This window comes from Myzus persicae, unplaced genomic scaffold (genome assembly GCF_001856785.1).
Source record: "Myzus persicae strain clone G006 unplaced genomic scaffold, MPER_G0061.0, whole genome shotgun sequence".
Taxonomy (NCBI): Eukaryota; Metazoa; Arthropoda; class Insecta; order Hemiptera; family Aphididae; genus Myzus; species Myzus persicae.
This window is the reverse complement of record NW_019104155.1, coordinates 1,378,749-1,405,820: the sequence shown is the minus strand read 5'-3', so window position 1 is coordinate 1,405,820 and position 27,072 is coordinate 1,378,749. Positions and strand designations below refer to the sequence as shown.

The 27,072-nt window shown below is 27.1% G+C and overlaps 4 protein-coding genes across 10 annotated transcripts; 3 read left to right on the top strand and 1 right to left on the bottom strand.

Moving 5' to 3' along the window:
- Positions 1-613: 613 nt before the first annotated feature.
- On the bottom strand, positions 614-25,672 carry LOC111039397. 4 transcript variants are annotated; one of them, XM_022322914.1, is made up of 6 exons: positions 25,432-25,672; positions 3,128-3,282; positions 3,003-3,060; positions 2,147-2,260; positions 957-1,079; positions 614-884 (listed from the first exon to the last, which is right to left on the bottom strand). In XM_022322914.1, the coding sequence occupies exons 2-6, from the start codon at positions 3,200-3,202 to the stop codon at positions 757-759; spliced, it is 498 nt and encodes a 165-aa protein (XP_022178606.1). In that variant the 5' UTR covers positions 3,203-3,282; positions 25,432-25,672; the 3' UTR covers positions 614-756. The 4 variants fall into 4 exon arrangements, with proteins under 4 accessions (XP_022178606.1, XP_022178604.1, XP_022178603.1 ...); XM_022322912.1 differs by lacking the exon at positions 25,432-25,672 and adding an exon at positions 5,157-5,262; XM_022322911.1 differs by lacking the exon at positions 25,432-25,672 and adding an exon at positions 4,376-5,048.
- LOC111039394 (NAD-dependent protein deacetylase sirtuin-7) lies at positions 5,882-10,750 on the top strand. The gene is made up of 7 exons (XM_022322905.1): positions 5,882-6,012; positions 6,555-6,652; positions 7,022-7,237; positions 8,794-8,965; positions 9,043-9,279; positions 9,559-9,679; positions 9,749-10,750. The coding sequence occupies exons 1-7, from the start codon at positions 5,911-5,913 to the stop codon at positions 10,687-10,689; spliced, it is 1,887 nt and encodes a 628-aa protein (XP_022178597.1). The 5' UTR covers positions 5,882-5,910; the 3' UTR covers positions 10,690-10,750.
- On the top strand, positions 12,978-14,245 carry LOC111039396 (3-oxoacyl-[acyl-carrier-protein] reductase FabG-like). Its single transcript, XM_022322910.1, has one exon. The coding sequence runs from the start codon at positions 13,324-13,326 to the stop codon at positions 14,092-14,094; it is 771 nt and encodes a 256-aa protein (XP_022178602.1). The 5' UTR covers positions 12,978-13,323; the 3' UTR covers positions 14,095-14,245.
- LOC111039395 (deoxynucleoside triphosphate triphosphohydrolase SAMHD1) lies at positions 17,158-24,163 on the top strand. Of its 4 annotated transcripts, XM_022322906.1 has the most exons (10): positions 17,158-17,285; positions 17,348-17,687; positions 18,191-18,371; positions 19,517-19,681; positions 19,752-20,020; positions 20,224-20,286; positions 21,919-22,093; positions 22,483-22,718; positions 23,287-23,405; positions 23,938-24,162. In XM_022322906.1, exons 2-9 carry the CDS (start codon positions 17,491-17,493, stop codon positions 23,402-23,404), a joined length of 1,404 nt encoding a protein of 467 aa, XP_022178598.1. In that variant the 5' UTR covers positions 17,158-17,285; positions 17,348-17,490; the 3' UTR covers position 23,405; positions 23,938-24,162. The 4 variants fall into 4 exon arrangements, with proteins under 4 accessions (XP_022178598.1, XP_022178599.1, XP_022178601.1 ...); XM_022322907.1 differs by having other exon boundaries at positions 17,166-17,687; positions 23,951-24,162; XM_022322909.1 differs by lacking the exons at positions 17,158-17,285; positions 17,348-17,687 and adding an exon at positions 17,691-17,715.
- Positions 25,673-27,072: the final 1,400 nt, after the last annotated feature.

The window sequence follows — 27,072 nt, the reverse complement described above, 5'->3', positions numbered from 1 at the left end:
AACTTCTGATATCGATGAATAAACCTACTCTCAAATAACAATAATAACATACAATTGACCTCCTGGGAATCGGCAATACAACTCCTTCTGAGGAAAGTTCAATTAACCTTCCCATTCATATTAAGATCCTTGTTATAACTGAAATGCTGTGCACAAATAGTCTGGCAACATTCCAGATTTCCAGATATCTATCCGAAAAATGTCTTATAATGTACTTACACACAAACTTAAACGCCATTTTACTGACCACAGATTTGAATCCTTTGCAAACTATAAATCATAAATTACACATAATGATGGATCACTTGAGAGGCCACTAAGAAACTCCTATATATTCATAATCCATCCACTACCTGGTCTAACCAATGATAGTACTTAGTCTATCTCTAATTAAGATAAAGCAAACATTTACCAAACACCATATTTCTCTCTTATGAAGTCTACTTGAATATTAAAAATACTCCCTAGAAAAATCCCCAAGCTTTGATCTTATCACTGCCGAAGTAACCAGTCACTTAAAAAAGAAATCTATCATATTCCTCACTAATTTTCAGAACACATAGTACATAATATAATAACAGTAACCACACATTGGATCCATATTTCCAAAATCTCTTGGTAATGATTTTTGAATTTATTTCAATTGAAGAATAATGATTGCACAACATTGTGGGTAGCAGTGTGTACAGAATACAAAATAACTTAGATAAATAAGTATTTAAAATGTATTAATAATTGAAAAATACAATTTAATTTTTATTCATCACTATCTAACATGGAATCAAGCCAATGCCCTGAATCATGAATCACCATTTCAGTTTTACAATCATCTTCAACGGATATCTTTTGATTTTCAATTATTATAGAGTCAGCTTCACTTGTATCTACAATAAAAATGAACATTACAGAAATTTCAAATATTTTTCATCACAACAAAATTAAAATGGTTATTGTACCTATACTAGAAACTGTATTTATTTCATCTTGTAGTATGTTCATTAGAGGTTTCATATTTCCCAATATTTCTTCTAATTCTACATTAGGTTGAGACTCACAATCAAAAGGAACATTATTAACTTCTGTAACAATTAAAATGATAACATTTGTTTAAATTAATGTATGAACAATTTTGAACAAAGTATGTACATTTATGCCAAAAATAGAATTTCCAACAGTACAACAGTATAAGATTTAGTTTGTAATAGGTTCTCAGAGAAGCGATGAATACATTGATTTTACAATGATGTGTTTTTTGTGTGTGTGTGTGTCAGTGTACAGTAGACGATGACTAGTCAAAATAATGCATCGATTTTCAACTTCAGTACATAGGTGTGAATGTGAATCTTAATTGGTACATTCGGTAAGTCAAAATTTAAAATTCTCAATAGTTTTCAAAAGCGCCAGGAAAAACAAAAAAAGAAGAAACAGTAATCTATAGGCAAAATCGATTTTGTGTTTTGATGTGATTCTAAAACAAATGATAGATACATTCAATTTTCACTAAATGTTTGTACTACCATTTTCTGTACACAATACAATTTTCAAAATATTTTGACTATGCTGACTATTTATAGGCATATGAAATTTTCAATTTCTTTTCAAATTAATATTGATAAAAAATGTTTGCTAAAAAACTTGAAAATGTAGTATAAAGTTTTTTGTAAGCTATTGTTCATGAAAAAAAAATTTGAGAGTAAATCCAAAATATTTTTTTATGTCTGAATTTCAAATTTTGAAAAATTATGTAAAAATTACCAAAATTTGCAAATTATTTTAAGTCAGAAATTCATGCAAATTTGAATTGAATTCTTAAATATTAAACTTATACAGTATCTTCAGTGTAAGGAATGAATTGTTTACTAGGTTCTGCTCGGGATATACAACTATTACATTGAAAAAATCACATATAATGATATAACTGCAAGACAAAAACTTGATTGTTCCATTCAGAATCTAAAATAACTAAAATCTTATCATTTTGGTATTATTACATTTCTAAGTATATATATAATGTTTATAGTCTATACTTCTTTTATTATTAATATTAACATAATAATTGCAAGGCAATCAATACATAAAACTATCCATATTATAGATATAAATGTGGTATAGATTAATTTGTTTGGTAGCCATGAATACACATTACCTGAATTAGAATAATTTTTCAAAATTAAGCTATTTTTGTCAGTGGATGCTTGATTACTAACAATTGAAGTTGGCAAGACAGATTTAATATTTAATGATTTTGATCTGCTTTGTGCTAAAAATAAAAATACATACATTAATCTATAATAGGTACACATACGAGATAATTCATGAAACATGTTCAACCCCCTTCTTCTTCAATAATTCAGTTTAAAATCTGATTTTTGGAATTTTTTTAAATCTATTTGAAGATCATAATACTTTCATATTCTTGAAATTTTTTGTACTAATTGAGAAGTATCTTGTAGAGATTCAAACTTCTATATTTTAAATGGAAACCCACTTTTTCTACTGTAAATTATTTAGTGGATCATTTTTCTGAAAGTTTTGACGTACCATAGTCAAACTTTGAACAAATAGTTTTTGAATTATTTTACTTTAGTACTAAGGATAACAGGACCATGATAATAGGTTTTGAAAATTGTAGTGATAAAGCTATTAACATGTACAATTTAAAAAAAAATTTTAAGTTAAATAAATACTAGATCCAATCTAAAGTCTATTTTATAATTCTGTAAAAACATTTTTAAGGACTATCGTCCTTAGTACAAACATTTTAATAACTAAGAAATTACTCGTTTAAATTTTGAATTGGTACATCAAATTTTCAAAAAAATTATTCACTAAATAATTTACAGTAAAAAAGAGGAATTCTCAATTATTGAATACATTTCATATTAAAGGAGAAAAAATGGGGGAGGAGCTGTGGGGATATTTGATGAATCACTGTATAAAATACCAATTTGAAAATATAATCTAAAATTTAATATTTTGTATTTATTGTATTATTTACATACATATATGTCGGCTCAATGCAAGAGATGATTCTACTTCAAATTCTTCTAATTGTTCCACCTAAATTTAAATTTATTAGGATTATCATAAAATATCAAAAGATTTACAAACGTCTAGTCAACCGTACAGTAAATAGTTCGACAGGTATGTTATGTTGGATATTAAATGGCACACTAGCTATACTTGCAGCTAGATGTGTCATATCAATAGAATCAAATATCCTACAATCTTCTTGCTCTACACCCCAATTTTTTTCAGAAGAAAATTCAAAATGACCACCACCTAAAAAACCAAATAAAATTTGATTAGTCAATCGGCCGATAGTCCTAAAAAATATATACGTAAAGACCTACAATTTCAATCTCTAATTATTTCATTCTGTAGACTTGTACACCGATGAAGCATATTCAGATGGGTAATTAATAGGGATAGTGAAAAAGGAAATTTTTTTGTAAGCTACAGTTTGTGACCATCTATTACTTTTTTTTATGTTATAAAAAATGATGAATACTAATCCAAAGGGCTATCCATAATTTGTAGAACACGTATGCTGTGAACATTTATATTTATACAGTTTATATAATATGAAGTATACTCATTATACTTATAGTGGGTCTTAAGACACTTTTCCTTATTTTTTTTTTTTACATGGGTGTAACAAAATGACCTGACTAAATTAATAAACCTTGTTCTAAATTTAAATCAGTATTAAAAAAAAAATTTAATACATAATTTATAGACATTTGCGCAAGTACCTTCAGTTTAACATTTTTTATTTTTTGAACTGAAAATAAAGATGTTACTTTTTTCAGAAAAATGTAAATAGTAATAGCATTTATTTGAGTCAAGTAGTTTAATTTTTGCAATTTATTTTTGGAGTAAATTAATTTGAAACAATAATTTTTTTCTAAATATTTTGTTTGTGAATTTTCAAACAAGTAAATTTTAAATTATTTATATATATAATTCATATGATTTTCATAATCATTTAACTAGTATCAATTTTTCATTTTTCGGGTGTTTCTGTTACACCTTGTGAGACACCATGTATAGGGAAGTTTTTTTTATTTTGTTTTTATTTTTTTCAACAAACTTTTTGATTTGTAATGTAGGTGATTTTTATTAAGTGGACACTTAATATTTCTATGACACTATAAAAATATTGTTTGATAAAAAAATGTAGGTACCTATGTTTACGTTTCATACAGAGGCGGATAAGCGGATTCTGTATGTAATAGAACAAAATAACATAATAACATTAGCATATTGTCACTTGTGTAGGAATTAAGTTTTAAAAGATTAGTGACGAAAATACGATTAGCAAGTAGGTAGGTATATAAACGCGCGAAATGTAATAAAAAATAATAAATTTTACCTTGATAAACGTTAGTATTTGAACTATGAGGGTCGGTCATATTGATACAATTCTGTGGTTAACTTAAAATACTCGAATAAATAGTTAAATTACGTTTATAGTTGGTAATTCCACGATATGCCAAGAATTAAACGATGGAGACTCAAATAAACGAGTAGGTATTCAAACCTGTTGGGTATTGAACAATAAAAAACGAATTTAAAGTAAACGCTCAACAGTCGTTTACAATATTTACATAGAAAATTCAAAATACCTAGTTCTAGTCTGTGATAATATATTATTATAATCAGCTGTGATACGACTTTAGTGGTCCTACAAAATTAATAATTATTCGTGTGTTCCATAGTTGTCACTATTTAAAATAAAAATATTTGATGACAATTATTTAATGAAAAATATAATATTGTATTTACAATGGTATTACTAGGTAATAGCCAATTATAGGTAAGTGGCTTTAAAGTAAAGTTTACATTAATGGCAAGATAACCTACCCTAACCTCACCCAGCTACAAGACATCGTACTACCTATTCGAATGGGTACCTAATAGCACAAATAGCTAGAACAAATGAATGCTAATTGCTAATATTCCAATATTTGATATTTCGTTATTATTATTTATATCTGCGTCCACTCGTCCAGTGAGGACTGAGCACTGAGCCACTGCCACTGAGGACTTCTCAGTGAGGAGTGTTATGAAGTTTCATCCTTTTATCTTTTCTATTTTGTTTTATCACTTATCAGAGCCAATCGTCACGTACTAAAACAGTACAACCAACGTACCGTCGGCCAACTCAGCTTTCTCCATGGCCCCCATACGCGCGCCGTCAGTCCGACTCGTAACAACTCTCTACTTGTAAGCCGGTCCATAGTCTCAGTCATAAGTCATAACAAAATAATAATAAAAAACAATAATCATAATAATAATAAACATCTGCTACGCGATACGATACGAATTACGAATATATTATGATACGTACGATTCCTTATATTTTACTTATGCTCATTGCTCAATGCTCAATGCTGTTCGGACAAACACCGACAACATCTAGATACACTATTTTACAATAATTGTAGTTAATGGTTATATTTTTACTCTAAATAAAATAATATCACCGTCGTCATGTTTTGAGCAGAAACCCTTACGAAATTGAGTGAAATTATAACATCTAAATAATAATAATATTATGTCGAGTGACGGGACTTGGCCGAAATCCGAAGGTCTGTTAATCGCGTCTGCTCGCACTTCTTGCTGACTTCTTGTCTGCGAAATCGTCTGGTTTCGTTTTCAATCGATCATTTGTGTCGTTTCGTTTAAATCGTTTTATATTTCGGTGTGAAACAATTAATATTATGCCATAAACGTATGATCGAATGATCGCGAATCGGCAGTCCTGGTATCGATGCGTTCCCGAAGGTGTCCCGTCGCACCGCCACCGCAGCCGTGTGATCACCATAGCGATCGACAACGCCGTCTGTTAAATCATTGTGATTAATATTAAATTTGATCGTGCGAACAACGCGATTCTCGAATGTAATGGATAATCAGAGACTATGCAAATTAAAGTTCAGAAAACGGAAGGCGGCTCCGAACGTAACGTTTTGCATGAAAACAGAAAGAAATGCGTCAAATAAAAAAGTAAGAGTGATTACACAATGTTAGCGAGTAGTATGGAACCTAGCCCTGACAGTCTTTGAACTAATTTTAATTTGGATTTTTTACTTAGGGAAGGGAAATAAATTACATTTACAACTTTGAAATTTCCAACAACTTTTCAAAAAACAAAATCCAAATATATATTGTCTATATTACTATTGTATCACCAAGAATCTTCACATTATCTATTTAACGTCATTAAAAAAATTACTATGCCGACCTACCACTATTGTAGTCGGCCAATCAAAACTATAGGTGTTAGTGTCTACGCACGTCGAAAACTTTTAATTGAGTTAATTTAACATTTTTTAGAAGTTGATATAAGTCTTATGAACTTATAACCTAATAATATAAACACTAACTACATCATAGTTATATATTCAGCACTCATGATTTAAAAGTTGGTTAATTGATTACTGTTATTATCAAAAGAACTTAGAATAATGAAAATTTGGTAGATTTAATTATTATGTATGCATATCACTTTATGACATTTATTATTTACTTATATTGAATATTTACAGATATTAGAAATAATCCAAAAGCCATTATCTGAGAGGACAATTGATGACAAAGAAATTCTTAATACATGTAAGGATACAGTACAAAAGATATCTCAGAGGTATTTCATTTTTACTACCTATTTTAATTATTAGTTTTGACTTTTGTAACAAATACAATTTTTTATTAATTTCATTAAAATTTTCACAAGACCATTCTTCTGCTTTTTTTCTAATTTAAATTGGTATGATAATTGTGAAGAATAATGTGCTTCGATTAATTTTTTACTTTTTTTATATTCTTAAAAAAGCTGAATTCAATAATATAGATTATAGATTGTTTAGTAACTAATTATTATTTATCCAACATATTAACCTGTACAAATTACTTTACGTGTAATTTATTATTAATTCTTTAAAGAAAAAACCATAAAATAATAACTGTTTATTATTTAACACATATCCATGAACTTTTTGATTTTCTTTTTTAGGTTAGATAGGCAAAAGAAATTAAAAGAGCGATGTCAAGAGTTTGAAGATCCAATTGAAGTATTAGATACAAAATGTGAAGAACTTGCAAAGGCTATTTCGTCTGCATCCAATTTAGTAGTCTATACTGGTGCTGGAATAAGCACGGCAGCTAAAATACCCGATTACAGAGGCTCAAATGGAATATGGACATTATTAGATCAAGGAAAAGATATTGGGTGTGTAATGAATGTACTACTACAAAAATTATTTTTAAAAATGTCTGTCTTTTTCATTTGTAAACCAGATTTGAAATTTATATGAAAAGAATTAATTTTTTTTTATTCCTTTTCCATTACCTATCTCTATTATAAGAACATTTTAATACTGTTGTAAACCTTAAGACACTTTTTTTCATTGAATTACAAAATAATATCTTAAATTTAAATTAGTGAACTAGATCGTTAATTTACATTAACTAAAAACCAAACAAGTGTGCACTAAAAATGCTTAAATATGCATGAATATATGCTTTTATTAGTTCAAATTAGGTTTTTTTGTAGTAACTTAAAAATGATTAGCCGTAGATACTTGAAATTTTCGTCAATTGTTTATATGACCATCTTCCATACAAGATAAAATATTTTGATTTTTTTGAGCTATTCATAGAAAAAAAGTTGTACATTTAAAATGCTTAAAAGTAGCTCAAAAACATTCAAAATATTATCATGCATATAAAGTAGTGATAAACATATTTTCTGAAAATTTCAAGTAACTAAGTACTGTTACTCGTTTTTGAATTACAATTAAATACGAAATTCAAAATCTCATGATTAAACAAATTAATTCAATAACTCAAATTTTATTTGCTTTAAAATATTGGGTTTTTTGTTTTGTAAGACTTCTCCTAATTTTTAAATTATGATCCCCAGCGTACCAACTAGATTCATTTTTCTACCAGTTAATATGCTATAGAAGCAAATTGAAAAAATTTTCCTGTCCCAAAAGGTGATTATTGTAAAATCTATACATTCGTTGCTCCTCTTAGAATCTAATAGTGATCAGGTAACAAATTTGCCCGTATTTAATTTTTCAGGTAATGTTAATAACCTTGACCATTAATTGACTTTGTTAATTGCATTATATGAATATTAATTTCAAATTTATATTCACCTAATTCCTAAGTATAAGATAATAATTAATGTTAAATTAAATATTTTTTGCACCTTCAGGCAGGCCCGGATAGAACCAGTGAGTTACCGAGTTTAACTATTTACAGTAAATTAAGTACTAATTATTAAACTTGATTATTCTAATCCATTTTAATAGGTGTTTTGGTAGTTAAAGTATTAATATTTAGTGGGCCGGTACTTACACTATCCAGACACTGCCTTTATGGAGAAGTAACAACCATGCAGTTCATCCCCCACCCACAATTCCCGTGTTTAAACCTAAAAAAAAGCCAAACTATAGTGCATTTTTCAACATTTATTAGTTTAAATTATAGTTCTTTTAAGTAATAAGTTTGAGCCCTGATTAGGAGTGTCTTAACTCTTACATTAGTTATTAACTGTTAATTTCAGTGATATTTCTTTTCTTAACATTTCTGTAGAATTACAAATTTGATGGTATATTTTATTTAATTGTTGTTTTTTGTGATTTATTAGAGAGCACTTTAAATTTAGAGTTTAAAATAAATAAATAATATTAATTATTACTAAAATGCTACATATATATGAATTATGGCCCATGGGCTATAATATGTTCATTCATACTAAGATATTAACTAATTTAGATGTCACGACTTAAGCCAAGCGGAGCCCACGTTAACACATATGGCAATATATCGATTATACCGCGAAGGATTACTCGGACATGTCGTTTCTCAAAATTGTGATGGTTTGCATTTAAGAAGTGGTCTACCAAGACCAGCATTGTCAGAAGTTCATGGTGATATGTTTATTGAGGTATTTGTGATTTTGTATTGCCTATATTTTCTTTGTATTTGTAAACATATCAACTAAAATAAAATGTTAATTTATAGGTATGTAACAATTGTAAGCCAAACAGACACTATTTACGAATGTTTGATGTGACAGAACATACAGCAAGATTTAATCACAAAACACTGAGGTTATGTTATGCTTGTCACAAACCATTGAAAGATACAATTGTTCACTTTGGAGAACGTGGTAAACTTCAGTGGCCAATTAATTGGTCAACAGCTTGTAAACATGCTGAAAAAACTGATGTAATTTTGTGTTTAGGATCCAGCCTAAAGGTAATATTCATAATGGTTGAATGAATTTTATAGATTTTGATGGTTATCTAAAGGAAAAAAGGAATGGAATTATGAACATTTTAAGTTATTGAGATTTTTAATGTATTTATTTCGTGTATAGTATTGGTTGCTGTTTATACATAATATATACAAAATATAATATTATAATTCCAATTTTTTTTTTTTGTGACCAGTTACCTAGAAATAAATCATTTTATGTTATAAAAATACTAAATATTAAACAATTATAATTATAAACATATTTTATTATATTATTAGGTTCTGAAAAAGTATCCATGGCTTTGGTCAATGGATAGACCAGCTAAGAAAAGACCAAAGTTATACATTGTAAATCTTCAATGGACTCCCAAGGATGACCAAGCTACATTAAAAATAAATGGTACAACATATTGCTTTTCTGTGATATTAAAAATAGAATAATTGGTAAAATAAAAATATAATTTTCCAGGTAAATGTGATGAAATTATGAAAAAAGTAATGTCAATATTAAATTTGGATATTCCTAAGTATCAACGTTGTCTTGATCCTATATTTCACCATGCCACAATGTTAGTAGCAGCTGAAGAACATACAACAGTACATCCTGTTTTAGCGGTTCCGACTGATGATGTTCAAAAAACCGATTCAAATACAATAACAAAATGTGAAAAAATAGAATTAGATATTAATAACGGTAACAATATTACCAAAATGTGTTCAGGATCAAAAGACCTAATACAACCAGTTGATCTCAGTTTAGTAAAATTAGAAAATAATACATCCACGGTTGATCAAAGTGAGTCAATTAATTCTCCGTCGTGTTCAAATATGGATTTGGTTCCAAGTTTAAGTAATTTTTGGAGACCTTTTATTGAAGGTGTGGATCAAAATTCATTGGAAGGTCGCAATATGCTATCATTGGTTGAACCAATAGTACCATATTTAAATCCATTTTTTATCAATAATATGGAAACATTAGGATTATCTCCAACACCTGTTGATCAGTTTTACAAGAACTTTGTATATCAAGCATGTATAGGATTAGCTGCAGTTGAAAAATTACAAATAGAAAAAAAGCTGACAAACAATTTAAAAAAAAAGAAAAGAGATGTTAGCGAAGATAAAGATGATATTAAGAAGACAGATGTTTCAATAAATCGGTATTGTACATTTTGTCATCCAGTTTATGGTTCAACTAAATGCCTGTTTTATCATCGATATGAGTCAAAGTTCAAAGAAGACGTAGCCATTTGTCTGTGTTGTGATGATGATGATACAGATGAAGAAGACGAAAATGAACTAAAAACTGAAGACATGGCTGATAAGAATGATGAAGTTATAGAAAAGGCCAAAGTTACTGCTGGCTGGTTTGGAAAAGGTTACAAGAAAAGAATTAAAAAAAAGAAATAAGTATAATTATTTATTTTAAAATTAGTTTTTCTCATTATTTCTTTACCTTCCAGTATTTAAGTTATACTATAATTCATATTGAAAGGTTGTATATTTCTAAGAATATCTTTAATAGTATAAGTATCCATCTGGTAACATTCATTTTTCTATGTTTACTCGGGCATACTGTTACTTATATTATCATATTTTTTATATTAAAATCATGTTAAGAATAATTGATTTAGTTTGTTATAATTTAAAATTTGAAACTATTCTTGCCTGTCCGGTGTTTTTCGTTATATTTTCAATTTTTACATTCTTCTGTTAGATATATGATTATTCAATAATTCTTTCATTTACACTATTATTATTGTATTAGAGAAATTCTTTTTCTAATAAGATTTAAATGTGGTTTACTGAAGTGCAATAATAATTTGTTGTGATTTATTCATTTTTAATTTTTACTATTATTTATTTGTCGATGATTTTTTTTTTTTATTTATTTGTGTTTTTACAATTTTGATAGGTATCTAGTATACACCTCTTATTTGTTTCAATTACAGTTGTACTAAATGTTTTAATTCATAGAATACACACTGAAAATATTGTTTTAAAAATAATGTTCTTTTTAAACCCATTGATTTTTATTAGTAATCATTTATATACAGTGAGTTTCGCTTAATGTAATCACATTAGTACAGGTCATTTTGATCATACAAACCAGTTAATTACAAAAAAACATTTTTTTTCTATATTCTTACGTAAACTTTAAATAAAATTTAAGTAACATAAAAACATACATTTAAAATAAGGGAAAGAAACTATATGAGCATATATAAGTTTCCATATCTGTTTTTAGGAAAAAGGCAAATTGTTTTCTTAATTTTCATCAATTTACTCATGATTTTTAAAATTTAGTTAAATTTAAGTTGAAAAGTTTCCAAAACTAATGAGGATTGTCTTCACAAACAATTTTCCAACTTATCAAAATAGTAAAACTTTTTCTTTCAATTATACATTTTTCTGTTTGTTCATTTAATGTAAGAAAAATGTTTGAACAAGAACTTAAACAATTATACTGAACAACGAGATGTATATTATCATATTGATGAAATACTGATTAGTTTAAAAATACAATAATTGTATACCCAATACCTATACAAGCTTTTGGTATCCTAACATTGTTAGTTTGAAAAGCCATAAAATAGATAAAAATGTTTACAACAGGTCAATTTAACATCCATAGACCATAATATAAGATTTGGTTATGGTGTATCGTTTTTGATTTCAATAAATGATTGATTCTTTTAATCAATGATCATATCAAGCAGGACTCACTGTATTATAATAAATTAGTATTATTCTATTATAATATATAACTAATTAACAGAAATAACTTTTAAAGGCATGAGTTGATGTACTTCCATTGCATGTATTATATTGCACCTATTGTTTATTACAACTGGCATATTGAATCTAATGGACATTGATACATTTACAGAACTTATATCCTAACCATGCTACTCAATCAAATGTAAAATATTTTTATATAATATGAGATATTTTCATATTATATCATGTACATTATAATTATAATTTACAATATTATTGACCTCATGACTGCATTAAAATATAATAGTGAAAAAATATTTCGCACTTTATTAGTTATTTTTTTTTTTTTGGTTTACGTCTGGTAGTTTGTTGTAGGTGCTTTATTGGATTTAATCATGACTTTATAATTAGTTTATTTAGTCTATATGATGTCATACTTGATATTGATTTAATTATCATTTGTATATTCAATCTAAGAGTAAATGTGACATAAATAAACCTGTATTTATATTAATTATCTTAATAATTGCATTTTTGGTTAAAATGTGAAGAAATATTTAAATACACTATATTTAACCCCCAACATATAATTTAATCTGTTAAAATCTCACATCTGTACTATTAGAGTAATATAAACTGCACATAGTAAAAATAAAAACCAATTTTAGGCAGGCTTTATTGCATTAAGAACAGATGTGGATGAATAACTGGTAACTGTTTTCCACCATTATTTTATTTCGCACAATGTGTGGTATAGTGAGCATTAAGAGAAAATTATAAATAGTAAAATAGTAAATACACTTTTATGAAGACCTAGAAGACTACAATCACAATTACATGGTCAATGGTCAAGCGTCGAAACTCGAAGGTCCGTGCACAGAATAACTAGAATAAGTTTTTCTAAGGTCCGTGGTTTAAATATTTGATAAATTCATGATAACAGATCAACAGGCAATACCAGAAATCACTAATCAGAATAGAATAACAGCAGCTGTAAACCAGTGATGAATTAATTATAATAATTGATATTTCAATTATCTTATTAGTATACATTTTGTATTTTTTGTACCTTTTTATACTTATGCAATATTTACCTTCAACACGTAGTTTGATTATGGTTTACAGATAAAAGTTATTTAATATTTATTTAAACTGATAAAATTAAACATGACGTACGTTTTGAACATTTAAGTATCCATAATCCATGTACCAACCACCAGGTACCTACTAAACTTGAGTTAAAATAATTTATGTTTAAAACTAACAGGAAATTAACTTAAACATTCTTAAATTTATAGTTTCTGTAGTAACTGTAGTAGTAAAATGAGTTTTCATAGTAAAATAGTATTGATTACTGGTGCTAGTTCAGGAATTGGTGCAGCAACTGCTTTACACTTTTCCAAATTGGGAGCTAAACTAGCACTTACTGGACGCAATCTTGTAAACCTGCAAAATGTAGCCGATCAATGTGAAAAAAGTTGTTCACTAAAACCATTTGTGATTACTGGTGATCTGACAAACGAAGATGATACTAAAAAAATTTTGGATTCCACTATTTCTCATTATAACCAACTGGATGTTTTAATAAATAATGCAGGTATTTTAGAAAACGGAACTATTGAGTCTACATCCCTTGATCAGTATGATCGGGTAATGAATGCTAATGTGCGATCCATCTATCATCTGACCATGTTGGCTGTTCCATATTTAGTGAAGACTAAAGGTAACATAGTTAATGTATCCAGTGTAAATGGAACCAGATCTTTTCCTAATGTACTAGCATACTGCATGTCAAAAGCAGCAGTGGATCAATTTACAAGATGTGTTGCATTGGAACTGGCACCTAAAGGAGTTCGTGTGAATAGTGTGAACCCAGGAGTTGTAGTTACAAAACTTTTAACAAGACAAGGAATGAGTGAAGAGGACTATTCAACATTTTTAGATAAAACCAAGTTCACGCATGCGTTAGGAAGACCAGGCACTGTCGAAGAAGTTGCCAAAGCTATTGCATTTTTAGCTAGTGATGACGCTAGTTTTACGACTGGCGATTCAATCTTGGTTGATGGAGGAAGACACGCCATGTGCCCAAGATAAAATATTTACTCATGTGATTTCATGGCAATTAATTTTTCATTTGTTATACATACCCATAGATTAAAATATTAAATGTACCTAATAAAAAATAGATTTTTTTGTAATAAAGATAATTTTTGGTTTAAATAAAGATGTAAGTTATACCTAACTACATATTATTCTGAATATTGTCATGCAACAAATAAATATCTTATATCAGTTGGTGAGGGAAGATGATAGTATTATAAGTATAAGTTGTATTCTAGTATATAATATATTACACCCATGTTTGAAATATACAAGGTTATTCGCATAGGTCTGTATTGTAATCAAACAAAATAAAATGGTAGCATAAGCGTACAGTTCATGGCTTAAGTATAGGTTGTCTCATTATTTCCTTAATGTCATAAAATGATATAGTGAGGATGCTATTGCAATAACCAAGTACACTTAAGTCTTGATTCCACCATTCTTTCACTAAATATTGTACATATTATACGATGATATTAGTTACATATCTATATTCAGTATGACTGGACACTAATTTATTATTATAGTAAAATTATAAGAAATAAAATACTATAAAAGTATAGAATATTAGATAATAATCATACATAATATTTCATATATAAACTATCCATGCATAAATTTGGATATTCTTCGGTAAAAATTATGTTGTTTGAACTGATTACTTTAGTTGGGTACTTAAGATGATGGCTCATCAAAATATGAGTACCTATCAAAATCTGTAATTATAAAAAATATATCTCTTATGTTTAAAAAAATTAATATTCTTTTAGTAAATTAAGATAGAATTTCTGATAAATTGATTGTTTATTACTCAGATCATATACCAGTATATTATGATCAAAGGTCTACAAGAATAATTAAGTAAGCTGAAGCTGTTGCATACATACAGTTATCAACTGTAGCAATGGCGTACTCAAAACTGAATTTAGGAAGGGGAGCATTTACTGGTGGTTGTTATTGACCAAAAAAAATGAATTAAAAAAAAAATAATATTTCAATAATTGTAATTTTTTGGGGACGGGGGTTATATCGGCCACCACGGGCTATACAATTGACTTGTAACCTAACCTTGGGAATTTTATACTTTTGACCCAACACAATAACAACTAGATTCACTTTCCTATTAGAAAAGATGCGGTTGAAGAAAATCGAAGCACTTCTTCTGTCCCAAAACGTGATGACAGCTGCAGACAGACACAAAAATATATTTAAAAAAACACATTGTGAAATCAATACATTCATCATCGTTCCACTTAGAATCTAAAATTGAAAATGTAAAACAGCTCTATACAGGTTTAAAACGGGTTAAAATATTTTGGTTATTCGTTTTTTAATTACAACAAAATAAGAAAGTCAAGATCGTTCCATGAGAAATCGAGTGAGCCGTGAGGTATATTATATTGTACAATTTTGAACTTCAAACCGTTCAAACTTTCATAAAGATTTTATTTGACGTTTTTGATAAAGGTAGACAAACTTATGATGAATCTTTTATTCAATTTTCAAATCTTTGTGGTAGTGTGGTTTTCAGACGCTCAAAAAAAAAAAAATGTGAATTTACGATCAACTTTTTTTTTACTTCCACTTACAATAACTTTAGGACTGCTGTGCTCGGAAAGTTCTCTGAAGAATGGAATTAGTTACGTCTGTAAAATAGGAACTAAATCGTTTTTGGCTTAAAGAAAGGAACTAATTCCTTCCCTCTTTTCTATATAAAGAACATTCTTGGTTCCTCAATAATTTTAAGTTCGTATGAAAATAATTTGTAGCAATAGTGATAATTTAATTAGGTACTTAGTGTCTTAGTTCTTTTGTTTTTAAAATGTTTAATTTGTTTATTTCATATAAATTAAGACCGATACCGCCATGACTGACTAAACATTGTCAATATTATTGCTGATTGTTGTATAATAATATGACTCATTATGATATTGACTAAGATAATAAAAACTTTTGCCATATAAATTGTATAAATTCCTCACATTTAAAAATTTATAAACAAATAAAATTAGAAATTATGTTACTTCACACGAAAAACGAACTACGTTCCAGCTAAGTTCATGAAAATAATTGAACAAAATCAATGGAACAAGTTCCTTCCGAGCACTACATATATATATATATACTATTATATATGTACTATATTATCGGTCAGCTGAGAATCTAAAGCTAAAACTATACATTTTTAATTTCAAAATTAGGTATCTACATAGTCACATAGAAATTTGAAAATGTTCATGATTTTGTTAGTAATTAAACTTAATATCACTGATGATCAAACGTGGTCTGGAGGAGAGAATTAAATTTTTAATGATCAAACATTGCATGTTAAAAAATCATTTACATTCCTTACCTCATGACAGAATCGTTTGATCACCACTGTTTCAAATGATTATAAAAAAAATTGTTTCCATATAATATCTTCAATATTTTTAAAACTCTCTAAAAACTTAGGAGGGATCTTGTACCTACTAAATTGTCATGCTTTTTGACCGAGCAAAGAATTTTTCATCGACAAGCACCTATAAAAAAAATAACGAAAATATCTCCTGCCTATAAATAGCTCAAGAACATTTTAAAAATATAACTCAAAAGTTAATAGAAATTTATGCTATAAACATTTTTGATTAACCAATGTTTATATTGGCATAATTATTATTTATTTCTGCCCACAAGACGGCGACACATTGTTAAATCAATACATATTATATGAAAGTAAGTATAACTGTATAAGACATAATTATGTTGTATAATATTATGGCATGCTGCCAAATGCCGAATAGCGACTCAGACGACTTAGACGATAAACATTCATTGAGTTTAGTACTATAGTTGGTTTAACTTTATTTGTAGAAAAACAACAAATAACTAACTGGTGCCCTCGTTTTATAGAGAATACTCAACAACTCGACGCCTCGTTATAACTGTTTCAAGACATCAATTTTTATTTTTTTTGTATAAACGTTAGCGCGTTTAACAAAATCAGAAAGTCGTATCTACTTTCTAGTCCATGAAAGTCATTTTTCTCCCCCTATTGCTTGGACCTCGGTCTTTAGAAGACGTGTATTGGAATATTATCTGACCGTGATTTGGACATATTTGTAATATTCTGATTGCGTTTATCACAACGTGGAATTGTCCTCCAAATTTGAAATAATCTTATCAAATATCATTTGTTGCAGGTAATAGGTATTTCCACCTTTTCCGTTCGATGATTTAAACTCGTTTTTTTCGTATTTCGTAGTACGATCGAAGATCCAACATCGAAAGTCAGTGTTTCGGCGTTTAGTACTGAACGTCAAAATTATTTTTTATTTTCGATCAAACGTAAACTGAGTTCCAGGGAAAAATTTAAATACTCATTGTTCAAAGAACACTGCTATTGTCATGTCGACGATTGTGTACAGCTCGGATTACGGCAAAGTTTTCAATGACAATATACACGGTCACATTATGCTCCATCCGCTCTGCGTGAAACTCATCGACACACCTGAATTTCAAAGATTGCGAAACATCAAACAGCTTGGTACCACTTATCTAGTCTACCCCTGTGCTAGCATTAATCGGTTTGAACATTCTATTGGGTAACTAGTTTTGGTCTTACACTGATTTGTTGAGTATTTATTATTTTAAATATTACACTTTTATTTATTTTTAATTTCATATGTGTTGTGAGCATTCAATTAAAAGGTTTATACTCAATTCACTATAAGAGTATACCTGGCCACAAGACATATCCATTTAAACTACCAACAACTGGCACCACTTTCTTTATGCATTAATTGGTTTATTTTGAATAGAGTATTCAATGTATAGTAGACAATTATCTAAAAAAATTGAATGTTTTACTGTATGTTATTGTCTAAATATAGTTTTTAAATTGTGACAATTACTGTTACTGTCTATGATAGAAAAATTTAGAAGGTATGCTAAAAAACCTGAGTAGTATACAATTTAATTTTGTTTATGTTCTTTTGTTAAATTTGGAAAATGACTCAGATAATGTGTTTTATTTTAATAAATATTTATACTATAAATATTTTTTCATTTGTTTAATTTAAATTTTGTATTTTTAAATTTCTTTCAGTGTTTGTTACTTAGCTGGACAAATGATTGAAGCTTTATGTCGAAATTCAGGTGAAGATATTAATGTTACTAAAGAAGAAAAACTGTGTGTTGAATTAGCAGGCCTTTGTCATGATCTTGGACATGGCCCTTTATCACACAGTTGGGAAAGATATCTTAAGGCTTCTGGAGTTGATTGGAAGGTACACCAGTTTCCAATAGTATAAATCGTAATAATAATATTTTATAATATTTATTTCATCATATAACAAAGATTTCATTAAAAATAATAATACATTTTTATATACAATTGCCTACCACTCCGAAAAGCAAAGTTTTTATTGTTTTTTATGCTTTACATTAACTGTATTAATTAATTAAAATTGTGTAAGTTTATACAAGTTATATTTAGTACCTTCTCATAAATAGTTTTTTTTTTTTTTAATAATGAGTAAGATATATCGAGATTGCTAGGAATAAATAATGCCAATACTCTGTCTCAGAAGAGAATAATCAGTAAGCCAACCGATATATGTCTGTGCTGCACATCTACCACCAACTTCCCAGTGTCAGCGTGGTCACGTGGTTCTTGGCACTCCAATCAAATTATTCGCGATGCTCAAAAAGTGATTGTTGTCTTTTGAAACAGAGTATATTATAGTTAAAAAATAATCAACAAAATATTTACAAATCCATTTAAAACAAATAATTAATATTAACACAACAGTGTATACCAGAGATGAGCAACTCAAAGTTACTAGGGGGACAATTTTTAGAACTTTAAAATTAAGTGGATCAGAGCATGGAAAGCAAAGAAAGGCAAGCTGGCTTCCAGTTACCCATCTTTGATGTATACCATTGTTTGATTTAAAATGTTTTATTTTTTGTAGATAAATAGGTGAAGTATCAATAATGTTATTTAATATTTGTGATATTGTCTATAATATATTTATATAGTTTAGTGTATTAGTTGTGTTCTACCTTTTTTTAAACTCTTCATACTACATTCTTAATATAATGTTCACAGCATATAACACAGCCATAAACAATGTTAGACATTTTTTTTAAACATTTCTAAAACCAAAAAAAAAATTGTCATTGGCTAAAGAAAACAAAATAGTTGTTGTAGTTAGATATAATTTTGGACCGCTATTTTATGTGGACAAAACCACCCAAATTACTTTTTTTTTAATATGTATATCTTAAATTTAATAGAGTTTAAGTAGGGGTATTCCCCGGGCAATGCCTTGCAGAATTATTTAGTAGTGTATAAAGTTGTGGCCGCTTAATAAAATTATGTACTTTAAATAAAATGTAATCATTTGTTTATTGATTTTTTTTTTTTAAGCATGAAGAAAGTTCAACTGAAATGCTTAAGTATATCATACAAAAGTATGATTTAGAAAAAGAGCTAAAAAAATATGGACTGAATGTGGAGTATCACGTTGAATTGATTTGTGAATTTATTAGAGGAGGAGGAAAGTTACTAGTAGAAAACCATTTCTTATACCAGGTAAATCAGTTTTTAACTTATTTGTACAAATTATAGTTTATACAAATTAATCTAATACATTTATTATTAGGTTGTATCAAATAAAGATAATGGCATTGATGTTGATAAATGGGATTACTTTTTACGTGACGGAAATTGTTTAAATTTAAGCATATCATTTGATTACAAAAGATTGATGCAGTTTTCTAGAGTTGTATTAGATCCTAATTCAAACCAACCAAAACAAGTAATAGCATTCAGAAATAAAGAGGCTAGAAACATATATGACATGTTTAGAGTGAGGTCAGATTTACATCTGAGAGCTTACCAACACACAGCGGTTCAAAATACAGAGTTGATGTATGCAAATTAAATATTTATTTGGATTAATTTTGATAACATGCATACATGATATCATATTATAACTATTAATTAATTTTAAGTATATAACACCATTTGATACTATTATTCATATATTTATGATTTATTGAATGTGTTTTATTAACCAACTTGAATTCTGTATTACTTTAATTAATTAATTACATTTTTTTTTTCTATTTTAGGATGGTTGACATGCTATTAAAAGCAGAGAAGTATTTTACTGTACAAATTTCATCTGGTACTAAGTAAGTTTAGATCCATAATAATTTAACTTTTCTATTATCATTATATTATGTTACATTATACTTATCAAAATTATACTATTTAACTGTTCTATGCAAAGTAAGAAGATTTTAAAAGATTGTACTCTATAGCTTTTCAGTATCAATTACTATTTGTGTATTTGTAGAGGTTAAATTGTTGTTAAAATGGATTAATTAGTTAGGATATTTCATACATATGTGCTTATAAAATACATTATAGTACTTTACATTTATAACTATACTCCGGTCCAAGAGAGAAGGTACACGAGTCGCGCACCCAACTGCCGCCGTCAACATAGCAGAGGCCAAATTTACCTCACTTTTTACCGGCCTGGGTCGAGCCATTAGGGGGTAAAATTGGTGGGAGATGTGCATTGACAAACGAAAAAACATTCTCTAGTGGGACGGAGTATAATACGACTAAATAAGTAAATTTATATCATTCATTCATTCATTATACATTAACTAAATTAAATATTTAAAATCAATGCTCAATTGTCACTTCACCTGCATATGTGTTTCTCCATCTTACAAATGTAAAACATGGCAAAAAATATTTTGCACAGAAAAGAACTGAGAAAGGTACAATCATAAGTTGTAACCAGGGCTTGGGACTTAAAGCACTTAAAATCATTAAAATAACCTCTTAAAACCTCATTATAAGTACTAAAATAAGCATATATATAACTTAAATTTTAGCAAACATTTTTATTAAAAAAAAAAACTAAGGATTTTATGGATTTTCTGAAAAATAAAATGTAAACAATATTTACAAATAGTTAAAAAACAATTATTTAATTAAATACGCGACAACATAGATAAAATAAGATGTATTTTAAATTTTAATTCTATCAAAAACAACTTAGTAGGAGAAAACCATAAAAAGTAGAAAAGCTGGTCTAAAACGCAAAAATAATCAGAAGAACTGGAAATAAGCATTTTTTTTTTTGAAAAAAGCATATAAAAGCATTTTAAAATTTCATAATTTACTGTCTTGTAACATGGCATACCCTTCCATAGCACTCTGCTACATTTTAAGTCAATCTATAAATATAAGTAAGTGCTTTAAGTCCCGAGCCCTGGTCTCAACTAAGAAACAAAATTTTAACCACAAAAAAAGTAAAATTAAACTTTGTCTTGGAAATTTCATTTTTATTTTTTTGTTATCATAACTACAAAAACAGTTATTCAAGTTTAAAAAGCATAAAAATAATAGATTTTGAAACAATAAGAATTTTTTTTGTATAAGTAACATCAAATAAAAATATAAAATAATAACAAGATTTAACAGATATTAATCTCACCTATATTGTATTTAAATTTGGACTCTTAAAAAAAAACCATAAATATCACCACAGCATATTTACAGCATACTTACACATTTGTAAGACAGAGACAACACTTAGAGTGTTGTCTTAAGGTATGTTAAAACATGTCCAGTCCATATTTGTACTTTCCACTTTGCATCTTAATGGGTTTATTATTTGTTCTGTAATGTAAAAGTCATAAACATCCTAACCCTACTTATTTATATTATGCATTTAATTCATGAGTATATTCATTATTATTATTAATTTAAACAATTTTTTTAACTAAATATAATATCTTTTTTAGGTTTGGTTTGAATGAAGCTCATACAAATATCGAAGCAATGTCTCGTTTAACTGACCACATTTTATGTGATATTCAATATAGCCATGACCCAAATTTGGAAGAGGCTAAAAGTTTATTAAATAGATTACATACAAGACATTTATATAAATTTATTGGTTCCTATAATTTAATATTTGTGAGTATAATGTTAAATTTGTTTTTAAATTTAATTCCTGGAAGGTAAAAATTAAATACAGTTAAATCTCATAATAATGAACAATCAAAGAACCATACAGTTCGTTGTTAGTTGCAATAGTAGAAATAATGTCCAATGTATGTTTGAAATTGTTGTCGTACTTGTAGCTCTACTAATAATATTAAAAAAATCTCATGTAAGATGGTTCATCCATTGATGTTTGCTTAATGGTTATGTATTATGACACAATAATACATACCAGAAAACGTAAAGATTTGAGACATATATTATAATATAAATTAAACAAACAAAAATCATAAAAAATCATAAAACAAGACTCTGAGGAAATAGTTATAATTAACAATATTACTTTTAAATGATTGTTAAAGATTAACAAAGAAATTTATAACAAATCGATCGACGTTGAAAATTTAAAACAAAATCTTAAGAATGAATTGCAAAAACAATTTGGTTTTGAATTTGGCGTTACAGCTACTTGGCTTAATTGTGGATATCCATTGATAAATCCATTGGAAAAAGTATTATTTTTCAAGAAACCATTATATAATAATACCTCAATTGTATTGGATGATACTCCATATCAGAATGTATATCCTATGAATGAGTAAGTAATAGTTTAGTATTTTTATTGCTGTCCTAGCATCACACATGGTAACACCAACGATCAATGAATTACATAAAACAAAACCACAAACACAGAATTTAATAGCACCGATAAACGATTATCACATGGTACAATTAATATTTTAAGGAACAAAATGAAAATTTTAAATATCTATTAGCTCTTTTACTGACATAAAATATTGCCAATATTGGTAATGATGTCTTACATCTTTATATTTTAATAAATTTAAATGGGACAATTTAAGATTTATGAAACATATTGTTAATTTATTATAATTTTATTAGAAAAATTTATGTTCATTAATTTATATGTGTAAATACATGGTGTAACAGAAAGTTATGACATGTCTGATATAATATGATGTATATGATATTTGTCATATCTTTCTGTTACATCTTGTATATAAAACGTAAGTGTTCAGTAATAAGATTTTATGAGTTTGAGAAACATCAGGTCATTTTTGTGTGTATTTTGGGTTTTGTGTTTATTAATTTATGCAGTTATGAGAAATGCTGTGATTAATATTATGTCATTATTTTTCTTCCAGATTAGAGTTTTTTAAACGAGATATTAATGTATTTAGTAAATTACTTCAATTGACGGATAGTCAGTTAAAAGAAATTGATGCTGCTTGCAATTCATTTTTAAAAAATTTCAGGCCATAATGTAAGTTTGTAAAATATTTAATTGATTTTTAGATATTGAATAAAATATAATCGTACTGCCATCTTCTTACTATAGATTATTCAGTCTTAAAATATTAAAATGGAAACTTCTATTGTTTGATGTTACTATTTTGTTAGAACTTTATAATACTTCATAACTATTAGGTATATGATTATTAAAATACAATACTTTTTCTTTCAATCTTTAATTTCAATTTAGTTTTATATTTGTTCTTGTTCCAGTGTTGTTAGAATTTCACGATAATTATTAGATACTTATAAAATTATTATTTTATTCTGATGTATTACATTATATTTTTGCCTAAAAAGTAACCAGCCCATGTTTATTTCTTAGAATTTTTGAATTAATATTTTAATTTATAATAAACTTATATTTCATGTGATATTTAATTGAATTTATTGTTTAATTTGTACTTATTCATACATTTGAACAGTATTGGCAATGCACCCACATTTTTCAAATTTGTATAAAAAATATTTTTCTATACTAAAGCAATATTTATTAATTATAGTTTAACTGTATAGTTATCTGATTCAAGTACACATTCAATTAATACCAAATGACTAAATAATTCACAAGATAAAGAATATTATGAATAAGAAGACATAATGTATTACACTTACATAAATGAGTCAATATTAGTTTAATCAAACAAAGTATGTATAAAACATTCTTTTTTATTTTATTTTATAAAATGTCAATTCTTTATAATATTATATTTTTATAAATATACATAATTATATTGTTATATTTTAACTGATAATCATGCTTTTGTTAAATTAATTTTAATCAACTAAATATTATATTTATTTGTAACCATTGATCTAAGATGCAAGTTGTGATAATATATATTAACAATTTATGTAATTTAATTTTAAATTATTATTCATTGCTTATAAATTAAAATTATTTTGATTTGTGTATTACAATTTTTACAATTTATTTAATTTATTTATAAAATGTTAACAAAAATTTAGCAGTTTCTCTAAATTCTGAGAAATGATGTATTTATTTTACCATGATGTGTTTTTTGTTTGTCAACCTTTTCCGATAGAAAAAATGCTTTGATTTTCTTCAGTATTTTTTCTGGTTGTGAATCTATAGTTGGTACTTTGTGGGGTTAAAATTAAAATATTCCCAAGCATCAGGAAAAACAAACAAAAATTAAGAAAAAGCTGAGATTTTTTTAAGAAAATCCAGTTTTTGAAAAAATTGATTTTGTTTTTTAGTGTAACTCTTAAAAAGGAATAGATATAAATAAGTTCAGCTAAAAATAACCGTATACATATGCAATTTCTATCCATCAAATATCTTTCGAAATATTGCAATTCTTTTTGGCTTATTTATTTAGGTATAAGTAAATTTTGAGTTTTTTTAGTTTTTTTAAATTATTGTCGATAAAAAAAAATAGTTACTTGAAAATGTAGTATGATTTTGCTCATAAGTTGTTAGTGGAAATTAAAAAATTTGATCGTAAATCAACTATAATTTTTTATGAGCTTTGAAGTTCAAAACCCGTAAAATAACAAATTCTCATATGCCGATTTTCTTATTTTGTTATTAAAAATATTATCATTAATGTTTATCGTGTCATTTTCTATGCATGATGATGACATTTTCAGAATATTTTGACTAGTTTTGAGTTATTTATAGACATTTTCAATTTTTTTTTTTTATTCTATAAATGTCAATAATTGTCAAAGTATTTTTGATATTTCAATTTGTAAACTGCTGTAAGAAAACTCGAATGAATCTTGTATTAACTTTTCAATATATTTTACTAAAAATATTAACAACATAAATGTGCTTCATTTAAAAAAAAAACAATATCTATCACTACAGCCTGCAGAGTGGTTCAAAACTATTTTTTTTTTCTATTGTACATTTGTAAGACAGAGACAGTAGTTAGTAGTGTTCTCTTAAGGTATGTTAAAACATGTCCACTGTCCAGTCCATATCCATACTTTCTATTAAGCCGACATGTACGTCTATTTTAATTACTTACTAGTTTGGGTCAAACTTAGTTACTTTAAACATCGAATCTTTCGGGCTTCGGCTGAATCCGTGTTATTGCGTGTGCACCGCGGAACAAATCTGATACCTACAACTGAACTGGAGTGAAATATTTTGATTCATTACGAGAAAAAAAAACTGCACGTAAAGCAGTGTGTTTTTTGTTCATGTATGCTTTGTTAACTACAATTTTAGAATCTTTAATCCACGCGTCTTCTCCAACTACATTGACAATCGCTATGGATTGTATTTTATTACGTCAATATGATAAAACCAAAAATATATATTATAATACAAATTTTTTTATCAAAGTGGTCCGTGATTGCGGTTTGCTTATTGAATTAATGAAATTTGATGTAACAAATAACAATAACCAAAATAGTTTATAATTTTAAATTTGTATTGTTACAATATATGTATAAAGTATTATTTAAATTTTTTATTACATTTTCTTATTTGATCATTAATTGAGATGGTATATAAATATTTGAAGTACAACCATATTTTTTTACGAACTATCAAATAAAAATGTTACTATAAATAAATGTGATCACTACTTTTTAGAGTTACCATAAAGGTTACAGTGCACATATAATGCATCACATTTACCGTACTGACTAAACCAACTATAGTTTGTAAAATTACAAGTCAAATATTTTTTTTCTCTGAATACTGTCGCGCACGAAATTAATAATTATTAATTAATATTTTATTCATTCATTTTGATTGTATTAGTTAGGTATATTTTATATTTTTATATTTTATGCTATTCAAGAATATTTTAAATTTTAAATGTTAATTTCCGATAGATATTCGATAATTATTTTTTTGATCGAGTTATAAGTGAATAACAATAATATACAATGATAAAAATAAATTATAATAATTAATAGTATAATATAGGTGTATCATGTTTTTGGCAAAAGTTAATTTAACATAGTGTGTATAAGGTTATCCATTTGTGTATTATAAAAATGGGATCAAAAAGTGCTATAATATTCTTGGGCGAAAAGGGAAAGTAGTTTTAAAATTTTTTGGCGAACGGGGTCTTGCTCTAGCAAATATAGTTTATATTATTATGTATAGTGCTATCATCCAGAAAAAATAGGCAGGAATGTGGGCTTTAATAGTTTTCAAAAACAGTGGTCAGTGTTCACTCCTTATTATAATCACTTAGAATTGTTTTCAGTTGTATTGTTATCGAAAACTAAATAGGTACAGATCATATTACGTATATGTGTGCAGTATTATTGCGTATTAATGTAAGATTATAAATTATAAAGTCAATGGTATGTGATTTAACTTTTGTTTAATGCACGATTTAAGATATAAGGTACCTAATAATATATTATTATTGTTCTTTAATGTTATCCGTTTTTTCCAGTTTCAAAATGATTAGATTAAGCAGGGACCACTATAAAATATTAGGCGTCAAATTTTGTTCTGGGAAGTCAACAAATTCACTCCAAACTTCCTAAAAATAAAGTCTATGATCATCCCTGTGTATACTTTCTACTATCTTACACTTCATATTACACATCTCGGAAAATGTCTTCTGAAATGTTTTTTAATTTCATCGACTTTAATAATAAATCGATTTAGTTCAATTAACAAATAAATAGAAATTTTTTTC